Source organism: Acinonyx jubatus, chromosome A2, assembly GCF_027475565.1.
Source record: "Acinonyx jubatus isolate Ajub_Pintada_27869175 chromosome A2, VMU_Ajub_asm_v1.0, whole genome shotgun sequence".
Lineage (NCBI taxonomy): Eukaryota > Metazoa > Chordata > Mammalia > Carnivora > Felidae > Acinonyx > Acinonyx jubatus.
This window is the reverse complement of record NC_069383.1, coordinates 103,992,661-104,015,082: the sequence shown is the minus strand read 5'-3', so window position 1 is coordinate 104,015,082 and position 22,422 is coordinate 103,992,661. Positions and strand designations below refer to the sequence as shown.

The 22,422-nt window shown below is 41.4% G+C and overlaps 1 protein-coding gene across 1 annotated transcript in view; it reads left to right on the top strand.

Moving 5' to 3' along the window:
* The window catches only part of ABCA13 (ATP binding cassette subfamily A member 13), a 395,180-nt gene that overhangs the window by 71,671 nt on the left and 301,087 nt on the right, over positions 1-22,422 (top strand). The window contains exons 15-17 of the mRNA XM_027045998.2: positions 283-422; positions 14,207-14,321; positions 17,608-22,389. Coding sequence (XP_026901799.1) covers positions 283-422; positions 14,207-14,321; positions 17,608-22,389 — 5,037 coding nt within the window. The remainder of the gene's footprint in view (positions 1-282; positions 423-14,206; positions 14,322-17,607; positions 22,390-22,422) is intronic.

The following is a 22,422-nucleotide window of genomic DNA, read 5'->3' as shown; positions in this document are numbered from 1 at the left end:
GTTCGTGGGTTCTAGCCCCACATGGGGCTCTGGGCTGACAGCTTAGAGCTTGGAGTCTGCTTTGGATTCTGTGTCTCCTCTCTCTGCCCCTTCCCTGCTCTCTCTCTCTCTCAAAAATAAATAAACATTAAAAAAAAAAAACTATTGCAAAGGTTCTAATTTCTGACATGAGTGGACCGCCAGGCACTTGTGTACATTTGCGTTTGGATGAATTTATAACGATCTGTCTTCTGGAAAACAGTGATCACATGTTAGCCTTCTCTGGATTCTTTTTGGTCGCAGGGTGTTTCATAGTCTGGAGCAGGTGCAGTTGTCTCTGGAAGAAACATCCTACTGGAAAGCCTTTGAGGGGTTTATCAGGAAGACCTGTGAACTGGTCCGTTACGTGAATGCTCCAGAAAGTGTCCAGAACGGTCTATCTGGTGAGTCCGTGGTGCTCCCTGCAGGCCCGTCGGAGCGCCCTTGAGCAATGTTGTTCCTAAGGGACACCCCTATTTAACAAAGGGGACCTAAACGCAGAGGCTGGCCAGGTACAATTTGCCATTGTGATGGCCACATTTGAGCCTCTGCCGTCCGTTATGGTGAGACCAGGGGTCCTGGTGTGATTGATTATGCCAGAAGTTTCCGCTGGTGACTGGTTTTCCTCTCAGAACTGTCCCGGTTCAGCTGAGGAACATGTGTGTGTGCAGACCAGGTGTGATGGTCTCCGAGGAGTGCAGATGTACCGCCCATGGGGTCCTGTCACTCACCCTGCACACTGGGGAGAGCACCCCCCGTCCAGCCAGCTCCCCTCTTCCCGCACTGTCCTCAACACCAAAAATCCCCTCGAATATGGATTTTATGAATTTGCGGCTGCATCACCCCCAGGAAGTCATTCTCTTGTCCCTGAGAGTGACTGGGAAGAAGCCACCAGGGTGGGGCTGGTGTTTCTGACTCTTCCTGGTCGGGAGCTGGCGGTCCGTGTCTGGCTCTCTTTGGGGACCGGCTTGCTCTGGTCGTCCGTGTGTTGTGCACGCTCCAGCCTCCCCTCGGGACCCCTGCTGCTTCCACTTGGGGTGGGGAGGGGAGTATCCTGTTCCTTTCCTGTGGCCATGTCCACCTAATCTTTCCTTCCTCCCTCCTCAGATGGCTGGTTTTTTTTTTGTTTTTTTTTTTTGCTTTTATTTAAATTCCATTTGGTTAACATACAGTGTAACATTAATTTCACGTGTGCAATGTAGTGATTCAACACCTGCATACATCACCCGGTGCTCATCACGTGTGCCCTCCCCCATCCCCATCGCCTGTTTCCCCCATCCCCCGGCCCTCCTCCCCTTTGGTGACCATCTGTTTGTTCTCTGCAGTTACGAGTCTATTTCTTGGTCTCTCTCTCTCTCTCTCCCCATGCTTGTTGTTTTGTTTCTTAAGTTCCACATAATGCATGAAATCATATGGTAATTGTCTTTCTCTGATGATCTATTTGGCTTAGCATTAAACTCTAGCTCCATCCATGTCCTTGCAAATGGCAGGATTTCATTCTTCTTGATGGCTGAGTAATATTCCATTAAATATATGTAAACCACATCTTTATCCATTCATCAGTCCACGGACATTTGGGCTTAGTCCATCATGTTGCTATTGTTGATAGTGCTGCTATGAATCTTTTTTATTTAAGTTCATTTTATTTATTTTGAGAGAGAGAGAGAGAGAGCACGCATGCACACAAATGTTGGAGACGCAGAGAGAGAGCGTGAGAGAGAATCCCAAGCAGGCTCTGTGCTGTCATCCTCCTCCCACGAACCGTGAGATTATGACCTGAACTGAAATCAAGAGTTGGACATTTAACCAGCTGAGCCACCCAGGCACTCCGATAATGATGTTCTAAACATCAGGGTGCATGTGCCCCTTGATTTCTGTATTTTTGTATCTTTGGGGTAAATACCTAGTAGCGCAATTGCTGGATCGTAGGGTAGGTCTATTTTCTAAGTTTTTGAGGAATCTCTGTACTCAAACTGCTGCTTTTAGAGGCTGGCAGAGAACCCCCTCTCTGTGGGTGTCGGCATCAAACCCGCTGGCCGCACGTCAGGTCTCTGATGTGCTGCAGGGTGCACTGAGCTCTGTACTTGGTGCGGCCTGGCTGGGCTGATGGCTAAGCTGCCTCGGTCAGGTGGATGTTCATCCTGTGCTGTAACTTCTGCGCCGTTACTTTGCCCTCCTTTTTATCGCCTGCTCCGGATCATTTCCAGAAACACAGGCTACAAGAGTGATATTCAGTATCAGTGGGAAGCCTGGGTCCGGAAGTCTCAATAGTGTTGAGAATCACCAACCTCTGTTGTGTTTCTTATGAATTGTTTCATCCAACCCTCATGTGAACCGTTGAGTTGGGTTCCATTTTGACTTCATTTTCAGATGGGAATATCAAGGCTCAGGATTATATCACAGAACTCCAGGTGTCAAAGGCAGGACAAAGTTGTAGGAAGTCTTATTCTGGCCCTGTGGGCTTCACTTCTGTCTGGACAATCCTCAGTGGTGGGGGGTCATGTTGCCTGAAGGCGTGTTCCATTACAGAAACACAGCTTCTCAAACAACGGAGTTTTGTGGATTCTCTGTTCCTGTTTCATGGATTTTCCTGATTCATTTCCTATGTCGTGAATGTCCTGCTTTATCTTTATTATTTCCTTCTTTCTACCAAATTTAGTTTGATGTTCTTTTGCTAGCTTCTTGATTTTCAGGTTTTCTTCTTTTCTAATAACTGCTTTTAAGGCTATAAAGTTTCTTCCGTGCAAAGCTCTAATATATTCCACACAGCTAATATGTCATAGTTTTATTATCAATCAGTTCGAAATTTATTATGATTTCAGTGTTTTGCTTAATTTCCACTAACATGCCCCGTTTGGGGACATTTTGAGTTACTTCAAAAAAAAAAACCCTCTGAATTTCTAGCCTAATTTAATGAAAGAACATACTCAATGTTTTAGTCTTGGGAATTTGTTGAGATATGCTTTATGGCTCAGGTGATTTTGCTAAATGTATGTGCTTTTCGAAAGAACGTCAATTCTGTTGTTGTTGGGTGTAGTAGTTATAGGTATTAATTAGGTTTGTTAATCTTCTGTGGCTTACCTATTATCTGCCTGTTTTATCAGTTGCTGATAAAGAGGAGGTAAAATTTCCCACAGAGGTGGTAAATTTGTCTCTTTTCCTTTTAGCATTGTTAGTTTTGCTTTATGTCATTTAAGTTACATCATTAGGTACAAAAAGTTTGGAACTGACATATATTCTTATCAGATGGGCTCTTTTAACATTAGGGAATGATACTTCCTTTTTTTCTCTAGCATTGTCTTTGCCTTAAAAAATATACATCATTGAAAAAAATATATGTACATTATTGGGGCATCTGGGTGGCTCAGTTGGTTGAGCATCTGACTCTTGATCATGATCCCAGGGTCATGATACCAGGGTCGTGGGATCAAGCCCCACATTGGGCTCTGTGCTGAACTTGGAGGCTGCTTAAGATTCTCTCTCACTCTGGGGCACCTGGGTGACTCAGTTGGTTAAGTGTCCAACTTCAGCTCAGGTCATGATCTCATGGTTCACAAGTTTGAGCCCCAAATCGGGTTCTGCGCTGACAGCTCAGAGCCTGGAGCCTGCTTCAGATTCTGTGTCTCCCTCCCTCTCTGCCCCTCTTCTGCTCGAACTTTGTCTCTCTCTCTCTCTCTCTCAAAAATAAATAAAAAAAATGTAAAAAGAAGATTCTCTCTCTCTCTCTCTCTCTCTGCCTCTCTCCCCACTCTCTCTCTCTCTCAAATACATAAATACATTTGAAAAAATATACATCGTTTGTATTGGTATTAATGTTAGTATTTGCTGTAGTCTGAATTCTCAGCTGGGATGTCACTGGGGTTAATTTACTCCTAAGTATTTTATTATTTTTGATGTTATTGTTAATGGACCTGTTTTCTTAATTTCCTTTCATTTTTTAAAAATACTTTGTTTACTTATTTATTTTTAATTTTATTTAAAGTTTATTTATTTATTTTGACAGAGAGAGAGAGAGAGAATGCATGGGGCAGGGACAGAGAGAGAGAGAGAGAGAGAGAGAGAGAGAGAGAGAATCCCAAGCTGGCTCCATGCTGTCAGTGCAGAGCCCGATGTGGGGCTAGATCTCACAAACCATGAGATTATGACTTGAGCTGAAGTCAAGAGTCGGGTGCTTAACTGATTGAGCCACTCAGATGCCCCTAAAGGCTTTATTTTTAAGTAATCCCTATACCTAATGTGGGGCTTGAACTCATAACCCCACAATCAAGAGTCTCATTCTCTACTGACTGAGCCAGCAAAGGGACTTTTAATTTCCTTTCCATATTATTCATTGTTAGTGTTTAAAAATGCAACTGATCTTTGCATGTTGATTATGAATCCTACAGCTTTGCTGAGTTTGTTTATTATTTCTACATGTTTTTTGGGTGGATGGGTGGAATATTTAGAATTTTCTATGTATAAGATAATGTCATCTGCGAACAAGGATAATTTTACTTCTTCCTTTCCTATTTGAATATTTTCTATTTCTTTTTCTTGCCTAATTGCTACGGCTAGGACTTCCAGTACTATGTTGAATAGAAGTGGCCACGTCAAGCTCTGTGCTGACAGCTTGGAGCCTGGAGCTTGCTTCAGATTCTGTCTCTCTCTCTCTTTGTCCCCTCCTTCCCCGAAATAAATTAACATTAAAAAAAAGTAAAAAAAAAAAAAAAAGAAGAAGAAGAAATGGCAAAAGGGATCTCTCTCTCTACTTTTTTTTCTGTGTCTTTTTTTCTGTCCTTTTTTTCCTTTATGGTATAGTCTGGACAGTTCTCTCTGACTTATTTTCTAGTTCACTGATCCTTTCTTAAGAATGCATTTCATCTACCATTAAGCTTAGTCATTGACTTCTCAATTTCAGTTATTGCAATAAGTTCTAGAGTTTCAATTTGATATTTTTATAAGTTTTATTAAAAAACATGCCTGATAACTCCAATAATTGGATCTCTTGAGTATCTATTTCTATTGTGTGAATTTCTTCTTTGTATCACTTCTTATGTTTTTTATGTACTTATTTTTCAATGTTTATTTTTGAGAGAAAGAGAGTGAGTGAGCAAGGGGCAGAGAGGGGGGCGGACAGAGGATCCAAAGCAGTCTCTGTGCTGACAGCAGAAAGCCCGATGTGGGGCTCAAACTCAAGAACTGTGAGATCATGACCTGGGCTGAAGTCCACTGAGCCCCCCAGGTGCCCCTATGTGCTTGGTTTTGACTCTATTCCAGACATTATATATTAAAAGTTATGGAGATAATTTGATACTCTGGATGTTTTCCATCCTTCAGATAGGCTTTTTGTTTGTTTGGTTGTTTATTTCAACAGGCAGTTAGAGTGGGGGGCATTTCACCTTAATTCAGCTGGAAGTTGCCTCAGTTTTTTTGAAGCCTGGTGTCAGTGTCTGTGAGATCTCACCTGTTTGTCGTCTGTTCTTACTGCTAGAATGTAGACCTTTGAGTTCCCAACATGACGCTGTGGTGTTGACCGAAGACATTGTTTCCTTCCTGGCCCTGAATTCCAATTTCTCTCCTTGTTTTGTGAGACTTTGGAAAGTCCCGTTCACTTCTCAGCCCCTTAGCCCTTGCCTTTGTTTTTGGAAGGAGCCGTGGCCTTCGATGGAGAAGTGGCTTTAGGGGGCTTCATTTCACCTGCCTTTTGGATCCGGGCCCCACAAATACTCATGGCCTTGAAAGTTGTCTGATGCCTTCAACGACTTTAAAAATCTTTAAAATACATGATCTATCTTTTCTAGATGTTTCTAGTGGAAAGGTTGGGCTAATACAGTCTGGCCCTGCCATCTGCAGAACTGCCCATTCCTGTTCTTGTTCAAGGCTGGTGTGCGTGTCCCCAGCCCGTGGGTGACAGAGCAAGGCTTCCGCCTGTGGCTTGCGGTTGAGTCCTGGCAAGCTCTTGGGGGGTGAAGAGTGAGCTGGTAAAGGACTCGGATGTTGGAGCCAACCTGGTTAGTTTCATGCCTTGGCTCTGCCACCGACTGGCCATCAGGTTGGGAATTTCAGCTTCGTCACCCATAAGTGGGCACAATCATATGAGGACTTAACAAGTGACTTCTTAGCAGAGTGTGTGAAGTGTGTTGCATGTGAAGCACACTGAAGAATAAACATTAAAGTGTGTGTTCCCTGGTGTGCCGGGAGTGCGCTCTTTTGCATCAGGCGCCATAGGGGAAAGTGCTTCCACAAGGCAGAAGCAATCCATTCAGGGGCGTGAGTTCAGAATCCTCCTTTCGAGGAGGAGGAGATTTTTTTCTAATTTAATTTTTAGTTGTATCAAATTAATACTTAGAATAAGGTTAAAAGGTCAAGTATGGGACACAATGAAGACAGAGGTCCTCTTTTCAACCCTCTCGCATTCCAGTGAGGCAACCTCATTCAGCTCGGCATTTTGATCTGTGTCTTTCTAAATACCGTGCCTGACCTATAAATGCTTGATTTTTTAAATAGTGAGCTACTGTTTGTTGACTTCCCACACGGAAGGTGAGGACTACTCCTTCTTTTTTCTTTTTTTAAAGACTTCATTTTTTAAATAATCTCTACGCCCAACGTGGGGCTCGAACTCACAACCTTGAGATCAAGAGTTGCATATTCTACCGATGGAGCCAGATGGGGGCTGGCTACTCCTTCTATGTGTCCCTCTTTTCCATATGGGTTTATTTCCCCATCTTACTTACCAATGTGGTTTTATCACATTCTGGCTAATTCAACACAAAGGGTTTAGGGAGCTAGTTCCACGTGAATAGTGCTCGTGTCTCAACCGTGTGGCAAATCGTGAATACCTACGCTTTCTTGTATGCCATTTTGTCTTTCCTGAGTTGATGATTGTCTCGTCCTTTCCATCTGCAAGGTTTTACCTCTTGGGCATTCAGCCCAAGTTTTCGAAACCTGTCAAATAATAGCAATATGGTCAAAAATATGAGCTGGTCCATACACGTCCTCTTTTTTGGTCCTTTTGGCTTCACCCTCTTTGGTCTTTGTGTTTGGTTTTTGTAGTTTGGTGGTCCTCAAGGACTGGGCATCCCTTCCTGGGAATTCCTTTGCCTTTATCCCTTTGCTTTTCTGTGTTGGAACCCTGCTACCTGCGTCTCATGTTTTCTCTTTCTTGGTTTGCTGTCTTGTTCTAGACAAGCGGCCTGGCGGGGGTGATGGAGGGGATGTGGGTCAGCATTCCTCTTTGTTCACAGTGTCGTCCAATCTATTCTCAGTCCCCCTAGCCCTGCGCCCCCTGTCAAAGTCATGTGCAGACGCTTGTCCCTCCGGCGCAGGGGACTTGTGGGCTTTCCGCAATGAAGGTCTGCTCCCCTCTCCTCGTCCTCTCCCTCTGCAGGCGGGAGCTGAAGCCCCTGCTTCTCCGCCGATGCTGAGGCCTCTTGTCCACTTCCTTTCCTGCTTCTTGGTGCCGATCGCTCCCATCGGCTGCTGCTCTTTCTCCTCTTCCTATCCACGGGATTACTCACTGTGTTCTCTGCTGCCATTTCAGGGATGCTTTGGGAACGAATAGAGATGAATGCGCGTGTCCAACCTTCCATGTCGTCAGGGAAAACCTTGGACAGGTACCCTGGAGGTGGTCCAGAAGAGGCTTGATGTCTGCTGAGCTAGGCTGTTGTAAAGCTCAATGGCTACAAGGATGCGGATCACTGTTAACCAGAGATCCCAGGACTAGATGGAAAGTCTCAAGAGAGTTCTGGTTAGCGGGGAGATGGACAGTCTAGACATGGGTGTCAGCTCAGGGTGCTGGGGCACAGAGCAGGTGATGACAAGTAACGAGCAGGATGTGAGTTGTTTGCACTTAGAGAGTGAGGAGAATTTGGCGGGTAGAAAACTATGAGGGAAAAGGGGTCAAATTCTTTAAAAAAAATTTTTTTTTAAGTTTATTCATCTTTGAGAGACAGGGAGAGACAGAGCATGAGTGGGGAAGGGGTAGAGAGAGGGAGACACAGAATCCAAAGCAGGCTCCAGGCTCCGAGCTGTCAGCGTGGAGCCCAACACGGGGCTCAAACCCACAAACTGTGAGATTGTGGCCTGAGCTGAAGTCGGCTGCTTAACTGACTGAGCCACCCAGGTGCCCCGGACTTGGACGGATGGCTCTTGGAGGCCGATGAGCTCGGTAGCAAACATTGCTTCTGGTGCAGAGTTTAGTGAGCAGGTCACTTGGGCTTCCATTGTAACCGGTTTTCTCCTTGGGAAAACAGGGATTATCTGGCCTGCTTTATCGGGTTCTTATGAGGACTAAATCAGATAATGTGTGTAAATGGCTAGCACGGGACTTGTAGGCCATTGCGTGAGACATTCCTTTCCTTCCGCACAGAAATGAGTGCCAGCATTATAATGAGTCACAGACAGCAGCCACGGAGTGGACTCTCGTGGATTATGTTTTCTTCTTTTGTTTAGAAAAACTTGTTCGACGTGGCTTGGTTTTTTGGTAGCATTACCCTTTCGAAAATCTGTTATGAATCACACACACCCGTGCTGATTTTCACGATTGTTACTACCTTCCTTTTCCCTGTGTGATTTCGCTTGTGAAATAGATGCCAGAAAGGTTAAATTACTTGCCTCAAATTAGGATTTCTTTCTTTTTTTAATGTTGATTTATTTTTTTTATTTATTATTTAAAAAAATTTTTTTTAACGTTTATTTATTTTTGAGACAGAGAGAGATAGAGCATGATCGGGGGAGGGTCAGAGAGAGAGGGAGACACAGAATCCGAAACAGGCTCCAGGTTCTGAGCTGTCAGCACAGAGCTCGACGTGGGGCTCAAACCCACGAACTGTGAGATCATGACCTGAGCTGAAGTCGGACGCTTAGCTGACTGAGCCACCCAGGCGCCCCTGACTTGTTTATTTTGAGACAGAGAGAGCGCATGAATGAGCAGGGGTGGCACAGAGAGAGGGGGAGAGAGAGGACCCCAAGCAGGCTCAGAGCCATCAGCGCAGAGCCCAATGCAGGGCTCGATCTCACGAACTGTAAGATCATGACCTGAGCTGAAATCAAGAGTCGGATGCTTAACCGACTCAGCCAACCAGGTGCCCCAAGAGAGAGAGAGAATGTTAAGCAGGTTCCACACCCAGTGCAGAGCCCAACTTGGGCTCGATCCCACGACCCTGGGATCATGAGCTGAGCCGAAATCAAGTCAAATGCTCCACTGACTGAGCCACCCAGTCGCCCCAGCAACTATAAGTTTTAAATTAGGTGTACGATGAATTCTGAGATAATTTTTGTATATGATGTTGGTGTACACTGAGTATTATTTTTTTGCATATGGAGATCCAATTGCTTCGGAAAGATTTGTTGTGAAGATTTTCTCCACTGAATTATCTCTGTCCCTTTGTTAAGTAAATTACTCACATGAATGGGTCTTTTCCTCCTCTTCTGTTCCAGGGGTGTGTTTGTTGGTCTCTATGCCAATATCACACGACCTCGATTAGCGAAGTTTTAATTTTTGAGTTTTATTGATGTAAGTACTCTTATTTCTATATGTCAGTTATCCATTTATTTAAATAATCTCTAATTTCTACTTAGACATGAACTAACCTCTAATCTCTACACTCAGTTGAGTGCCCCTGATTCTTATAGTTTTAGTGTAAGTCTTAGCATCAGTGTTAGCCTTCCTACTTTGTTCTTTTAAAAAATTGTTTTAGGGGCGCCTGGGTGGCTCAGTCGGTTAAGCATCTGACTTCGGCTCAGGTCATGATCTCGCGGTTCGTGAGTTCAAGCCCCGTGTCAGGCTCTGTGCTGACAGCTCGGAGCCTGGAGCCTGTTTCAGATTCTGTGTCTCCCTCTCTCTCTCTGACCCTCCCCCCGTTCATGCTCTGTCCCTCTCTGTCTCAAAAATAAATAAACGTTAAAAAAAAATTAAAAAATTGTTTTAGGGACGCCTGGGTGGCTCAGTTGGTTAAGCTCCAACTCTGGATTTTGGCTCAGGTCATTATCTCTTGCAGTTGATGAGATCAAGCCCTGAGTAGGGCTCTGCATTGACAGCACTGAACCTCTTTGGGATTCTGTCTCTCCTCTCTCTCCACCCCTTCCCCTGCTCACACACACTCTCTCTCAAAATAAATAAATAAACAATTAAAAAAATAAAATCTTTGAAAAAATTGTTTTAGCTATTCTAGGTCATCTGAATTTTAGAATCTGCCTCTCGGTTTCTCAAAATTCTGTTGGAATTTAAACCAGGATTGAGTTGACTCTGGATAAATTTAGGGAGAATGACTTCTTAACTACACGTAGTCTTCTGATTCATGAGCACCGTGTATCTCTCCATTTGTTTATGTCTTATTTATTTTCTTCTTTTAAAATTTCTTAATGTTTATTTATTTTTGAGAGAGAGAGAGGCAGAGCATGAGCAGGAGAGGGGCAGAGAGAGAGGGAGACACAGAATCCAAAGCAGATGCCAGGCTCTGAGCTGTCAGCACAGAGCTTGATGTGGGGTTTGAACTCACGAGCCACGAGATCATGACTTGAGCCAAAGTCAGTCGCTTAACTGACTGAGCCACCTAGGCGCCCCTGTTTTCTGTTAGTAATTTCGTTGTAGTACTCTTCAAATCTTTTCTCAGGTTATCCCTATGTATTTAACATTTTTGAAGCTTTTGAGATGCTACATTGAGATGCATAACTAGGATAAGTAAGCCCCCCTTGATAAGATATTTTACCTTTTCATATGTTGTTGGATTCAACTTGCTAAAATTTTGTCTAACATTTTGCATTTGTTCCATGAGGGATGCTGGACTGTAGTTTTCTTTTCCTTTGATGTCTTTGTCTTATTTTGGTATCAAGGAAATCCTGGCCTCATAGAATAAGATGAGAAGTTTCCTCTCCTTTCCAATTTCCTGGAGGAATTTGTGTAGAATTGGTATTATTTCTCCCTTTAACATTTGGTAGAATTTAGTAGTGAAGCCATCCCAGCCTTTAATTTTTTCGTGGGAAGGTTTTTAAACTATACATTCAATTTCCTTAATAGGACTATTCAGGTTATCGGTTTCTTCCTGAGTAAGCTCTGGAAGAATGTGTCTTCCAATGAACTTGTCTCTGCCATGTAAATTGTCCACTTTAGTGTCATAGTGTTTTCTTCCTGCTATTCCATTATTATTCTCTTTTAAAAGATATTTTTTTAAAAGATTTTATTTTTAAGTAATCGCTACACCCAACATGGGGCTCAAACTCCTGACCTTGAGGTCAAGAGTTGCACGTTCTTCTGACCGAGCCATCAGGTGCCCCCCTTATTATTCTCTTAATATTATCGAATCTGTAATAATATCACCTCTCATACTTGTTCTCGGTAATTTGTGCCTTTCCTTTTTTCTTGATCACTTTGCTTTAGAGGGTCATCAATACTATTGATCTCAAAGAAATAGCCTTTGGTTTTGTTAATTTTTCTGCAATATTTTCCTTTATTCTATTCCCTTAGTTTTCACTTTGATCTTTACTTTTTTTCTTTATTCTGCTTACTTTAGGTTTAACTAACTTATTCTTTTAATATTTATTTATTTATTTTGAGAGAGAGAGAGCGAGCAGGGGAGAGGCAGAGAGAGAGAGAATCCCAAGCAGGTTCCTTGCTGTCAGCACAGAGCCTGACATGGGGCTCAATCCCATGAAAATCAAACTGAAATCAAGAGTCAGATGCTTAACTGACTGAGCCACCCAGGCATCCCGGGTTTCACTGACTTTCTAGTTTCTTACCACAGAAGTGGAGGTCGTTGATTTGAGACCTTTATACTTTTCCAATGTAGGTGTTTAATGTATAAATTTCTCCTTGAGTACTTTTTTAGTCATATCCAACAAATACTGCCATTTGGTTCTCTGATTTTTATTCAGTTTTAAAATACTTTTTCATTTACCTTTTGATTGCTTTTTGGATCCATGAGTTATTTCAAAGTGTGTTATTTAGTTTCCAAATAGTTGGGATCTTCCAGATACATGTCTGTTAATTGATTTCTAATTTAATTGGTCAGTGAACATTCTTTATATGACTAGAATCCTTTTAAGTCTTACTGAGCTCTGTTGTTTGGTCTAGAATATGGTCTGGCATGGCAAATGTTCTGTATGTACTTGAGAATATGTATCACGTTGTTGGCTGGGGTGTCTTAGCTAAATGTCAATTGGATCATGTTGGTTCATGGTGTTCTACAGATCCGTGTCCTTGCTGATATTTTTTTTGTCTTCCTGTCATATCAGTTATCGGAGGGCGTGTTGGAATCTCTGACGATCACTGTGGGTTTGTTGATTTCTCCTCGTACTTTATATTGGTTTTTGTTTCATGTGCTTTGTATCGCTTCTCGGCCTTTTGGCTAAGATGTTTCCTGTGCTTTGAGGCTCTGTTATAATGCCCATGAACATTTAGAACTACTCTGTCTTGATTCCTCGATGCCTTAGCAATATAAAGTTACAGTGATATTATCATCGAAGTCTACTTTAGTGCTTTCTTTTGCTTTGTGTTAGGGTGGTATGTCTCTTCTGTCCTTTTACTTTTATTTATGTCTTTCATTTCAAGTGCATTTTCATAATGCAACATACAGTTGGGTCTGGTTTTATCCATTCTGAAAAGTTTTGCCTTTTTTTTTAATGTTTGCTTAATTTTGACAGCGACATCAAGGGAGAGGCAGAGAGAGAGGGAGACAGAGTATGTGAAGCGGGCTCTGTGCTGACAGCAGAGAGCCCGATCCAAGGCTTGAACTCACAAACTGTGAGATCATGACCTGAGCCAAAATCACTCAGCCGAAATATCCACTCAGGCCTCTGCCCATTTTCAAGTCAGATTTTTTGTTGTTGTTGAGTCGTATGAGTTTTTTATATATTTTGGATATTAGCTCCCTATTGCAAATATCATTTGCAAATATCGTCTCCCATTCAGTAGGTTGCCTCTTTGTTTTGTTAGTGATTTCCTTTGCTGTGCAAAAGCTTGTTAGTTTGATGTAGTCCCAATAGTTTATTTTTGCTTTTGTTGCCCTTGCCTGAGGAGACAGATCCAAAGAAATACTGCTCAGAGCTATGTCCAAGAGTTTACTGCCTCTGTTTTCTGTCAAGGGTTTTATGGGTTCAGGTCGCACATTTAGATCTTTGGTACAGTTTGAGTTTATTTTTATGTGTGGTGTAAGAAAGTGGTGCAGGTGCATTCTTTGGCATATAGCTGTCTGCTGTGCCCTACCCCATTTATGGAAGATACTGTCTTTTCACTATTGTGTACTCTTGTGTCCTTTGTTATAGATTAATTGGCCATAGAAGCATGGGTTTATCTCTGAGGTCTCTATTCTGTTTGATGGATCTATGTGTCTGCTTCTGGGCAGTACCACCCTCTTTCGGGGCAGTTTTGATTGATTATTTTTTCTCCTAAGTCTGGGTTACGTTTTTCTGCTTCTTTGCATGCCCGGTGATTTTTGATTGGATGCCAAACATTTTGAGGTTTGCCTTGTTTCCTGCTTGCCATTCTGTTTTTCCTATGTTCTTGAAAACAGTTTGATCCTTTCGGATCTTGCTTTTAAGGTTTGTTAGGACTGGAGCGACACTCGGTGCGGTTGCAAATATTCCCCAGGACTGAGGCGAGACTCATCGTGCGTCTTGTACTCATTGTCTCGTGAGATTGTGGATTGTTCCGGTCCGGCTGATGGACAGAGAATTTGTTCCTGGCCCATGTGATCCCTGGATACTTTTCCGGAATCCTTTTGGGTGGATCTTTGCCTGGTCTCCGGGTGCTTTGTCACCTGCATGCACTGGTTTGTCCTCAGCTGGATAGTTGAAGGAGGCAGACAGCGGGGGCTCCATCTATATGTCTCTGTCTTTCCTGGGAGTCTGTTCTGTGTATCTGTGCCGTCTTCCGGACTCTAACCTTCATCCCCTCTGCTCAGGGCGCCTGACAGTTCCAGCTCAGTTCCACCTCCTGTGTCATGGCCTGGATGCTCTCCTTAAGGCAATAGACAGGATAATCATGGGTCTTACCTTGTTTATTTTCTGTCTTCTATGGATCACTGTCTCTATTGCTTGACGGCCAGGGATAGTTGGTGTTGGCCAGAAGTGGGAGCCAGATCACAAGGATTTCTAACCCTTCTTTGTTATATTTTCAAACACATTAACTGAACCACTATAGTCTTTTTTGCTTTGGCAGATTTGACTGTTGTTTCCAACTTGAGATCGATATATGAAATGCCTTTCTATTTAGCTTTCTCTGAGGAATCTCCTTGTTACGAAGAAAACATGGACTGGGAAATCATCACTGATAATTATTTTGACTTTTTGAGTAACTTACTCAAGTCTCCAGCTGCTTCCATAGCCAGGTAAGTTTTCAGAACCCAATTTCCAGGTTTCTATGTAACTATTACCTGAAGACAAGCAGAATCTAGTTGTAGGAAATGCTTTTGCTTTAGAATGTGAGCTCCTTATTTGGCTACTGAACAGTGTTTCATATTAGGTGTTCAATAAACATTTGCTCCATAGAGTGTATATGACTCATGTTTCCACGGATTTTGAAAAGAAAAACAGATGAAAATAGTAAAATTGTCTCTGAAAAGCATGAGTTACAATAGATACCCCAAAAAGTGCAATGTTTGGAAAATAGTCTCATCTAGTTGCCTGCTTGAGTCATGGCATCAGTGATTTAAGATTCTGGTAGTTTTGGAGACTTTTGAGGAGAGAAGTGATCTTTCTCTTAAATCTACCAGATTATATGCTATCCTGCTACTTTGACATATGCATTGTGGTAGAAATTTTTATGTATAATTATGGATATTTTATATAGTTTATTTCTCTAATTTTTAAAAACATGAGTCTTTCATTTTATTTATTTATTATTACTTAAATTTTTTTTTAATGTTTATTTTTGAGAGAGAGAGAGAAAGACAGAGCATGAGTGGGGAAAGGGCAGAGAGAGAGGGAGACACAGAATCGGAAGCAGGCTCCAGGCTCCGAGTTGTCAGCACAGAGCCCGACGTGGGGCTTGAACTCACAAACTATGAGATCAAGACCTGAGCCGAAGTCAGACACTTAACTAAGTCACCCAGGCACCCCTATTTATTTATTATTTTTAAGTAAGCTCTACACTCAATGTGGGACTTGAACTCACAACCCTGAGATCAAGAGTCGCCGACTCTACTGACTGAATCTGCCGGGTGCCCTGAATATTATGTACAGTTTAAAGCACACTTTATTGTTCATGGGTGTGCTGGGAAGAGATGGGACAGAAGCTTTGCATTAGAGCATAGCTTTCAGACTCAGGAGTGGAACCTATTGTATGAAGTTTGCTAAAAATACAAATTCCCAGAAGCGCTAGACATTGACTGTGTGTAGGAACCAGGTTTCTGTAGATTTAAGAAATTCTCCAGGTGCACAGCAAAATTCAAGAGCCGTTCTTCAACATCTCTCTGGACCTAGGAACTGTCACCCCCAAGAAACTTTTAAATCTCGGGGGTTAGTGGACCAAGGAGGAAGAGCATGGGACACACCCCCTAGAGAGTCAGTCCCTTGTTCAGTTTGGATTTACAATACCTTACTCTCCTGAAAGTCTCAAATATTTAGATGCCCTAGAAAGACAGCAGTAAACCTTGTCTGTCTATGCTCCGAGGGCATGTTTCATTTTATAGCTGTAGACCCAGAGCAGCTGGCATAGTATCTGTCATGATAGATGCTAGGTAACTGGATGTTGACCTAATGAATGAGTGAAGAAATAAAAATAAGGATGGACATTAATCGTGATGGGTATGAAGAGTACTGGGCCTGGAAATAGAAACCCTGGGCCATGTCCTGTTCCAGCCGGATAATCATATAAAAATAAATATAGATTTATAACAAATATATAAATATATATTTGTGTATATATATTCATTATATATTTATGTTATATAGTATATTTATATGTATCTATTATAATATATATTACATATAATATATAATAATAAGTATATATAAATATATTATATATTAAATGTAAAATATATATAATATATATAAATTATATATAATATATTAAAAATATATAAATTATATATAATATATAAATATGTATAAGTTATATATATAAACATATAAATTATATAATATATAAATACACATAAATTATATATAAATTATGTACAATATATAAAAATATATATAAATTATATATAATATATAAATTATATAAATTATATGATATATATAAATATATGTAAATAAATATATAAATATATAATATATATTTAATATAATAATATAAATATATATAATTTGTATAATATATAAATACTATATATTATAATACATATTTATTATAATATATTATATATTGTAATAAATATAAATATGAATATAATACAGATATAGATATAAATATAAATAAATATTTATATAAATATAAATATATTTATAAATATAAATTTGTATAGATATATAAATATAGACACAGATATAAATATAAATCATATAAATATATATAAAGTGGACAGGTAGCTCCTGAGTTAATGGAAGTTAGTACATTTCCCAAGTGAGGACTTCTATTTATTTATATTTATTGAAAAACATTTTTAACATTTATTCATTCATTTATTTATGTAAAAATGTTTAATGTTTATTTATTTTTGAGGTAGAGACAGAGTATGAGGGGGGGATGGGCAGAGAGAGAGGGAGACACAGAATCCGAAGCAGGCTCCAGGCTCCAAGCTGTCAGCACAGAGCCTGACACAGGGCTAGAACTCAGGAACTGTAAGATCATGACCTGAGCCGAAGTTGGATTCTTAATCGACTGAGCCACCCAGGTACCCCTGACTTTTATTTCAATGTTTATTAATTTTTGAGAGAGAGAGAGACAGCATGAATGGGGAAGGGGCAGAGAGAGAGAGGGAGACACAGAATCCAAAGCAGCCTCCAGGGTCTGTCAGCACAGAGCCTGATGTGGGGCTCGAACTCATGGACTGTGAGATCATGACCTGAGCTGAAGTCAGACGCTTAACCAACTGAGCCACCCAGGCTCCCCTCCAAGTGTGGATTTCTCTTGCGAGTGTGGACTTTGTCATAACCCTTGAGTTGCTCCTTTGAGAACTCCTTGCATTTTACAAGTTAACCCCTGGAGAGAAAGTACACTATCTAAATTAATGAGTTTCTAATAGTGGGAAGTGCGAGCGTTGTTTAACGAACACAGGAATTGCTTCTGGAACGGGCAATTCCAACAGTCGTCTGTCCATAAATCATAGGGGGAGGTTTCTGACACACTCTGCCATTTGGACTCCGTCTACAGCCAAGACATTGTGAGACACAATAAGGAATCAAAACCCGAGATTTTTCCAGCATACACAGCAAACTTACCTTGAACAATCCTACATGTGAAATTGTGGAGTAAAGTAACTTAAAATCCATTGTTGTTGGTGCAGGAAGCAGATTTTAAGCTAAACACATGTATGTGCATTTTGGATTTGTAAAACACTTCCAGCGCTCACATTAATTTAATTCCTTACATTGTGTGGTAAATCCTTCATTTATGTTTTATTCTAAATAAGTCTGAGTATTACTCTGAAAAGTTGATAAATTGGATTTGTCTTGAATTTATTTATTAATTTATTTTTGGATACTAAAACAATTCCGCTAATCTTTTAGGATCTTGAATTCCTCCAAGGAACTTCTTCTGATGGAAAAGAGATTGCATTCCCCAGAGGACGAGCAAATGCATTTTTTTTTATCGCTGGTGGGATTTCTGGAGAAATTATTGCCTAATCCTTTCGACTCGCCCCGGGTTCCCAAATCCCGTGACCGCCCATCTCCCACCGAGACTCTTCTGAACACAAGCCATTTGTGGGTAAATCATTCAAGAAGTTTAGAGAGAGACCCATCTGCTCTTGATACTCAGAAACTTCTGGAACTTGGCAAAGCAGTGATCTCAAGAGCACAAGCTCTTGAACGTCTCTGGACAGAGAAGGAATCAAATGATATTTTGAGATTTATGGAATTAGTACTTTCTGAAATGAATCCCAAGCTCCTGGAGTTGTGGACGGATGGCATTTCAAAAGGAGAAAGAGACACACTGGAGACCTTGACTACAGGTCTTAACTTTTCTGTTCCAGAAGACGAGAGGGTTCTTATCAAAAGCTTTAACTTTTCTCAGTTGTTCCATTCAGATTGGCCTCCATCGCCATCTGTGAAAATGGACTTTGTACACTTATGTGAAACGGTCCTAAGCAGCCTCTATGAATTCGGATTTCTGAGGCAGGGCCAAGTCTCAGAGGCTCTGGATGTAGTCTGCGCTTTACGGAACCTGTCTGAGCGTTTCTCAGCCCTTCCTGAACCCGAAAAACGAGAAGTTGCTAAAATCTTGACTCAGCTCTATCTCAGCGTCTTCCAGGACAAAGATTCAGCTTTGCTTCTGCAGATTTATTCTTCCTGGTTCCAATCCATGTCTGAATTCTTGAGCATTCAGGGCACAGACTCTTTGCTACCCTCCCTTGCACAAATCTCAAAACACATTTTGGATATCATAAAGCAATTTCATTTCCAGAACATCAGTGAAGCATTTGCATTTTTATATGAGACAACAGGGGTTCTCGAGGGAATTTCGGAGGGATCTTATTGTCAGCAGTTGCTTTCATTTTTTAACTACTTGGAACTTCAGGCCCAATCCCTGGTGTCTACACAGGGCCCCGAATTGGAAGTGATTCATGCTACGTTGACAGGTCTCAAACAGCTGCTCGTGGCCAACGAGGATTTCCGTATTTCTTTCTTTCAGTACATGAGCCAGTTCTTCAACGGATCAGTAGAAGCCCTTTTGGGTAATGAATGCTTTGCTTTGGATAGTAAAAACGTTTCTTCTGTGAATTATTCAACAGACAGAGGGTCTTCATTTATTCTTCCGTGGGCACAAATTCTTTCAAACCTGTCCGCGAATGGCAGTGTGTTCAATGAGTTAATGGCTGTTCGCTGCACTGTCTCATGGCTCCAAATGTGGACTGATATCTGGGGAAGCATATCTCAGATATTCAAGTTTGGCGTGAATATTTTCACTCCTCTTCATGATGGCCTCACTCAGCTTCTGGATGAATTGGAAGGTGATGTGAAAGTTTCTAAAAGCTGCCAACGAATGTTTCCTACCCACCACCCCGCCAGACTCATACTGAATTTGTTTAAAAATGTAACCCAAGCTGATGGCTTTCATGATTGGGATGAGTTTTTGAGTCTCAGGGATCTTTGGGTAGTAGTGGGTGATGCCTTAGTTAGTGTAAAGTCACTTAACCCCGACCAAGTAGAGAAATCCCTTTTCACCATGGAGACTGCCCTGAGTCAGCTAAAGACATTTCCATTAAACACAAATGCCAGCAGAGAGTTTTTATATTCTCTGCTTGACGTTTTCATGGAGTTAAGCAATACCTCAGACTACATCGACAGAGATGTACAATTGTTAAATCACTTTCTTTCAAATAACCTCACAAATCATGGAGTGAAGTTTGCAAGTGTCATCAACGAGCTAAGAGAAACAATGTTATTGCTTAGAAATGTGTCACGTGACCAAGATTTATTGTCCTGTGCCAATATTTTCCAAAATGTTACCGAGTTTATTTTGGAAGATGGCTTATTATATGTAAATATCTCAAAGAGGACATTACATATTCTGGCCATGTTAAATTCCACATTTTCCTCCGAGGGCACAATCAGCAGACGGAAGGGGTGCGTTGCATGGGTAGATATCATGAACCATCTGTACATGATGTATAACTCCAGTGTTTCACAAGGTTATCCTCGGGGTATTTGGAAGAGTTTCAGAGATGTAGAGAACAAAATTAACTCTACATTGAAGCTTGTTACTGGGATGCTGAATATAAAGGACCCTCATTGTTTGTTCAACATGTCAGATCCAGATTGTGTGAATACTGTATTGAAAAATGTAACCGATTTCCTAAATGTGATACTCACTGAAGTCTTTGAAGAGGAAAAGGTACCTAAATTAGAGATTTTATTAACTCTTTTAAATGATTCCACAGACCAAGTAAGGATGATTATCAACAACTTGACAAGAGACTTTGATTTTGTATCTCAATCCCACTGGAAACGTTTTACTGGGTTCGTTCTAAGACCCAAAGAAATGTCAGATGACTTACCTAGCCGATTTAAAAATCTTTGGCTGCATTTAGTAGCTCTGGGGAAGGAAGTTCAGAAACTTATGAAAGCTGTCTCCACTCACATCCTAGAAAGTGACTCCTCTTCTACATCCGAGAAGCTTTTCAACGTATTTGCTACCAGTCTAAAAGAAAAGGATGTCAACAGCTTGGGCAATTCATTATATCAGTTAGCCAGTTACCTTGCCTTCAACTTCTCTTATGATCTCCAACATCCACCACAAATGAGTCCGCACAAAATCACAAAAGCTGTAGGACTTGGTATCCAACTGATGAGGGATGTGTTCAACTCCCTGACGCCCTCAGTTCTTCACAACATTCCACGAGATGCAGGTAATAGTCAAGTGTTCAAGAAGGTAACTTCTCTCCTGCGTACTCTCAAGAAGCCAGACATAGACCTACTGGTCGACCAACTTGTACAAATGAGTGAAGCGCTAACCGATTTCTTTAAGAATGTCAGTAGATTGGGTCCTGGCCGTTTGGGGGCCAACCTGCTTGTTGGCTTGCTGGAAAAATTTGTGGACAGCTCACATTCTTGGAATGTCAATCACCTGCTCAAGCTCTCACGCCTGTTCCCGAAGGATGACGTTAACGCGGTGGTAGACGCCTACTACGTGCTTCCTCATGCTGTGAAGCTCCTGCAGAGAGGAGTTGATAAAAACATCACAGAAATCCTCGAGGATGTCTACAAGTTCACTGTCCTTCATGGCATCAGCATCTCAAATATCACCAAGGAAGACTTTGCTATTGTGATAAAAACTCTTTTGGACACGGTGGAATTAATATCAGATAAACCAGCAATTCTTTCCGAGGCCTTAACTTGCCTTCCTGTGGTCTGGTGCTGGAATCACACAACTTCTGGATCGAGGCAAGATCCCAAGGTAGAAGCCTGTAGATCCCACGAGCTCACGTCTTCTTCCTTTTATAGCAAAGTGGCCAGAGTACTCGACCTGCTCCACCTCTCTCCCGTGGGTGGAGGTTTACAATGTTGGGATGAAGGCTCACAGGAGGAGATTTCTAGGACGATGGTCTGTGTCATTCATGAACTAGTGGACTGGACTTCCATTTTTCTAGAGCTGTCCGAAGTCTTCCACGTTCAAACTTCACTTGTAAAAACCATGCGAGAATTTTGGCATAAAGTGTTACCGTTTGTCCCGTCTTCTGGAAATCAAAGCAACGGTGGCATCTCTGAACTTTGTCCCCACGGCCCCCTAAAGCAAGTTGCTTCGCAGATCATAGCAACACTGAAAAGTGTTAGCTTTACAAAAGCGGCACCAGATGAAAAGATTCTTGATACACTAGCCAATTTAAGCAAGATCCTCAACATTAACGAAGGCACAGAGGCATCTGTTCAAAATAAGATTTCCTTAAATTTGGAAAGGATCATGAAATTGCCTTCTGGGGATCGGCACTTAGAAAATGGTGCCCATTCTGTAGACTCTCCATTTGTGAAGTTTCTGGATGCTAACATGACGGATGGTGGTTTAGAAGCACCAAGCTTTACTAAAACAAGTGAAGTGACTTATAACTCTTCTTACTTTGAGGAACTGTGGCTTGAGGTTGAACAAATCATGACAGAGCTAAGCCAAGACTTTCCTATCAGACACCTGGTTTCTGAAATTAACAAAGAAATTCAAATGATCAGTTCAGAGACTGTTCATAATATAACTTTGCAACTTGCCCGTGTGTTTGAAAGCCTGGGGTCCTTGTCACTGAAAACATCAGAAATCATTGAAGATTTTCTATTGGGCATGAAAAACTGGCTCCATAAACGTGCAAACAAAGATGACTCTAGAATGATTGAGACGTTATTTCTTCTGACAGCCAATGAGAATGCAACTGATGATACAGCTCTGTGGATCAAAGATTTTGCTACCTTTTTGGGTTTTCTCAAAGCCATTTCTAGGGAAGGTGACCTTGATGTTGCCCATTTGACACAACTGCTAAGCCAAGAGCAGCTAACTAATTTGTCGCTCGTTCAATTCCTTTTTGAAAGTGTCCTAATTAATTCAATCAGTAAGTTAGCTGGGAGTTCTCTGGAGGCAGCCTCAAATTCGAGTGATACTGACCTTCAGATAACGAATTTCATTAACCTCACCTTGAACCAGACTCCTTCAGGAAATGGTGCTGGCATAATCCTTCCTCCAAGAAGTGCAGTGGATTTCATGGAACAGCTTTTGCAAACTTTCTTCTCATTTTTACTGGAGGAAAATTCTGAGAACAGACTATCTCTTCTGCTGAAGGCCTTCCACAAAGACATCGCTGCAGAGATGAGGTGAGTTTACTTTTGCTTGGTATAGTAAATGCA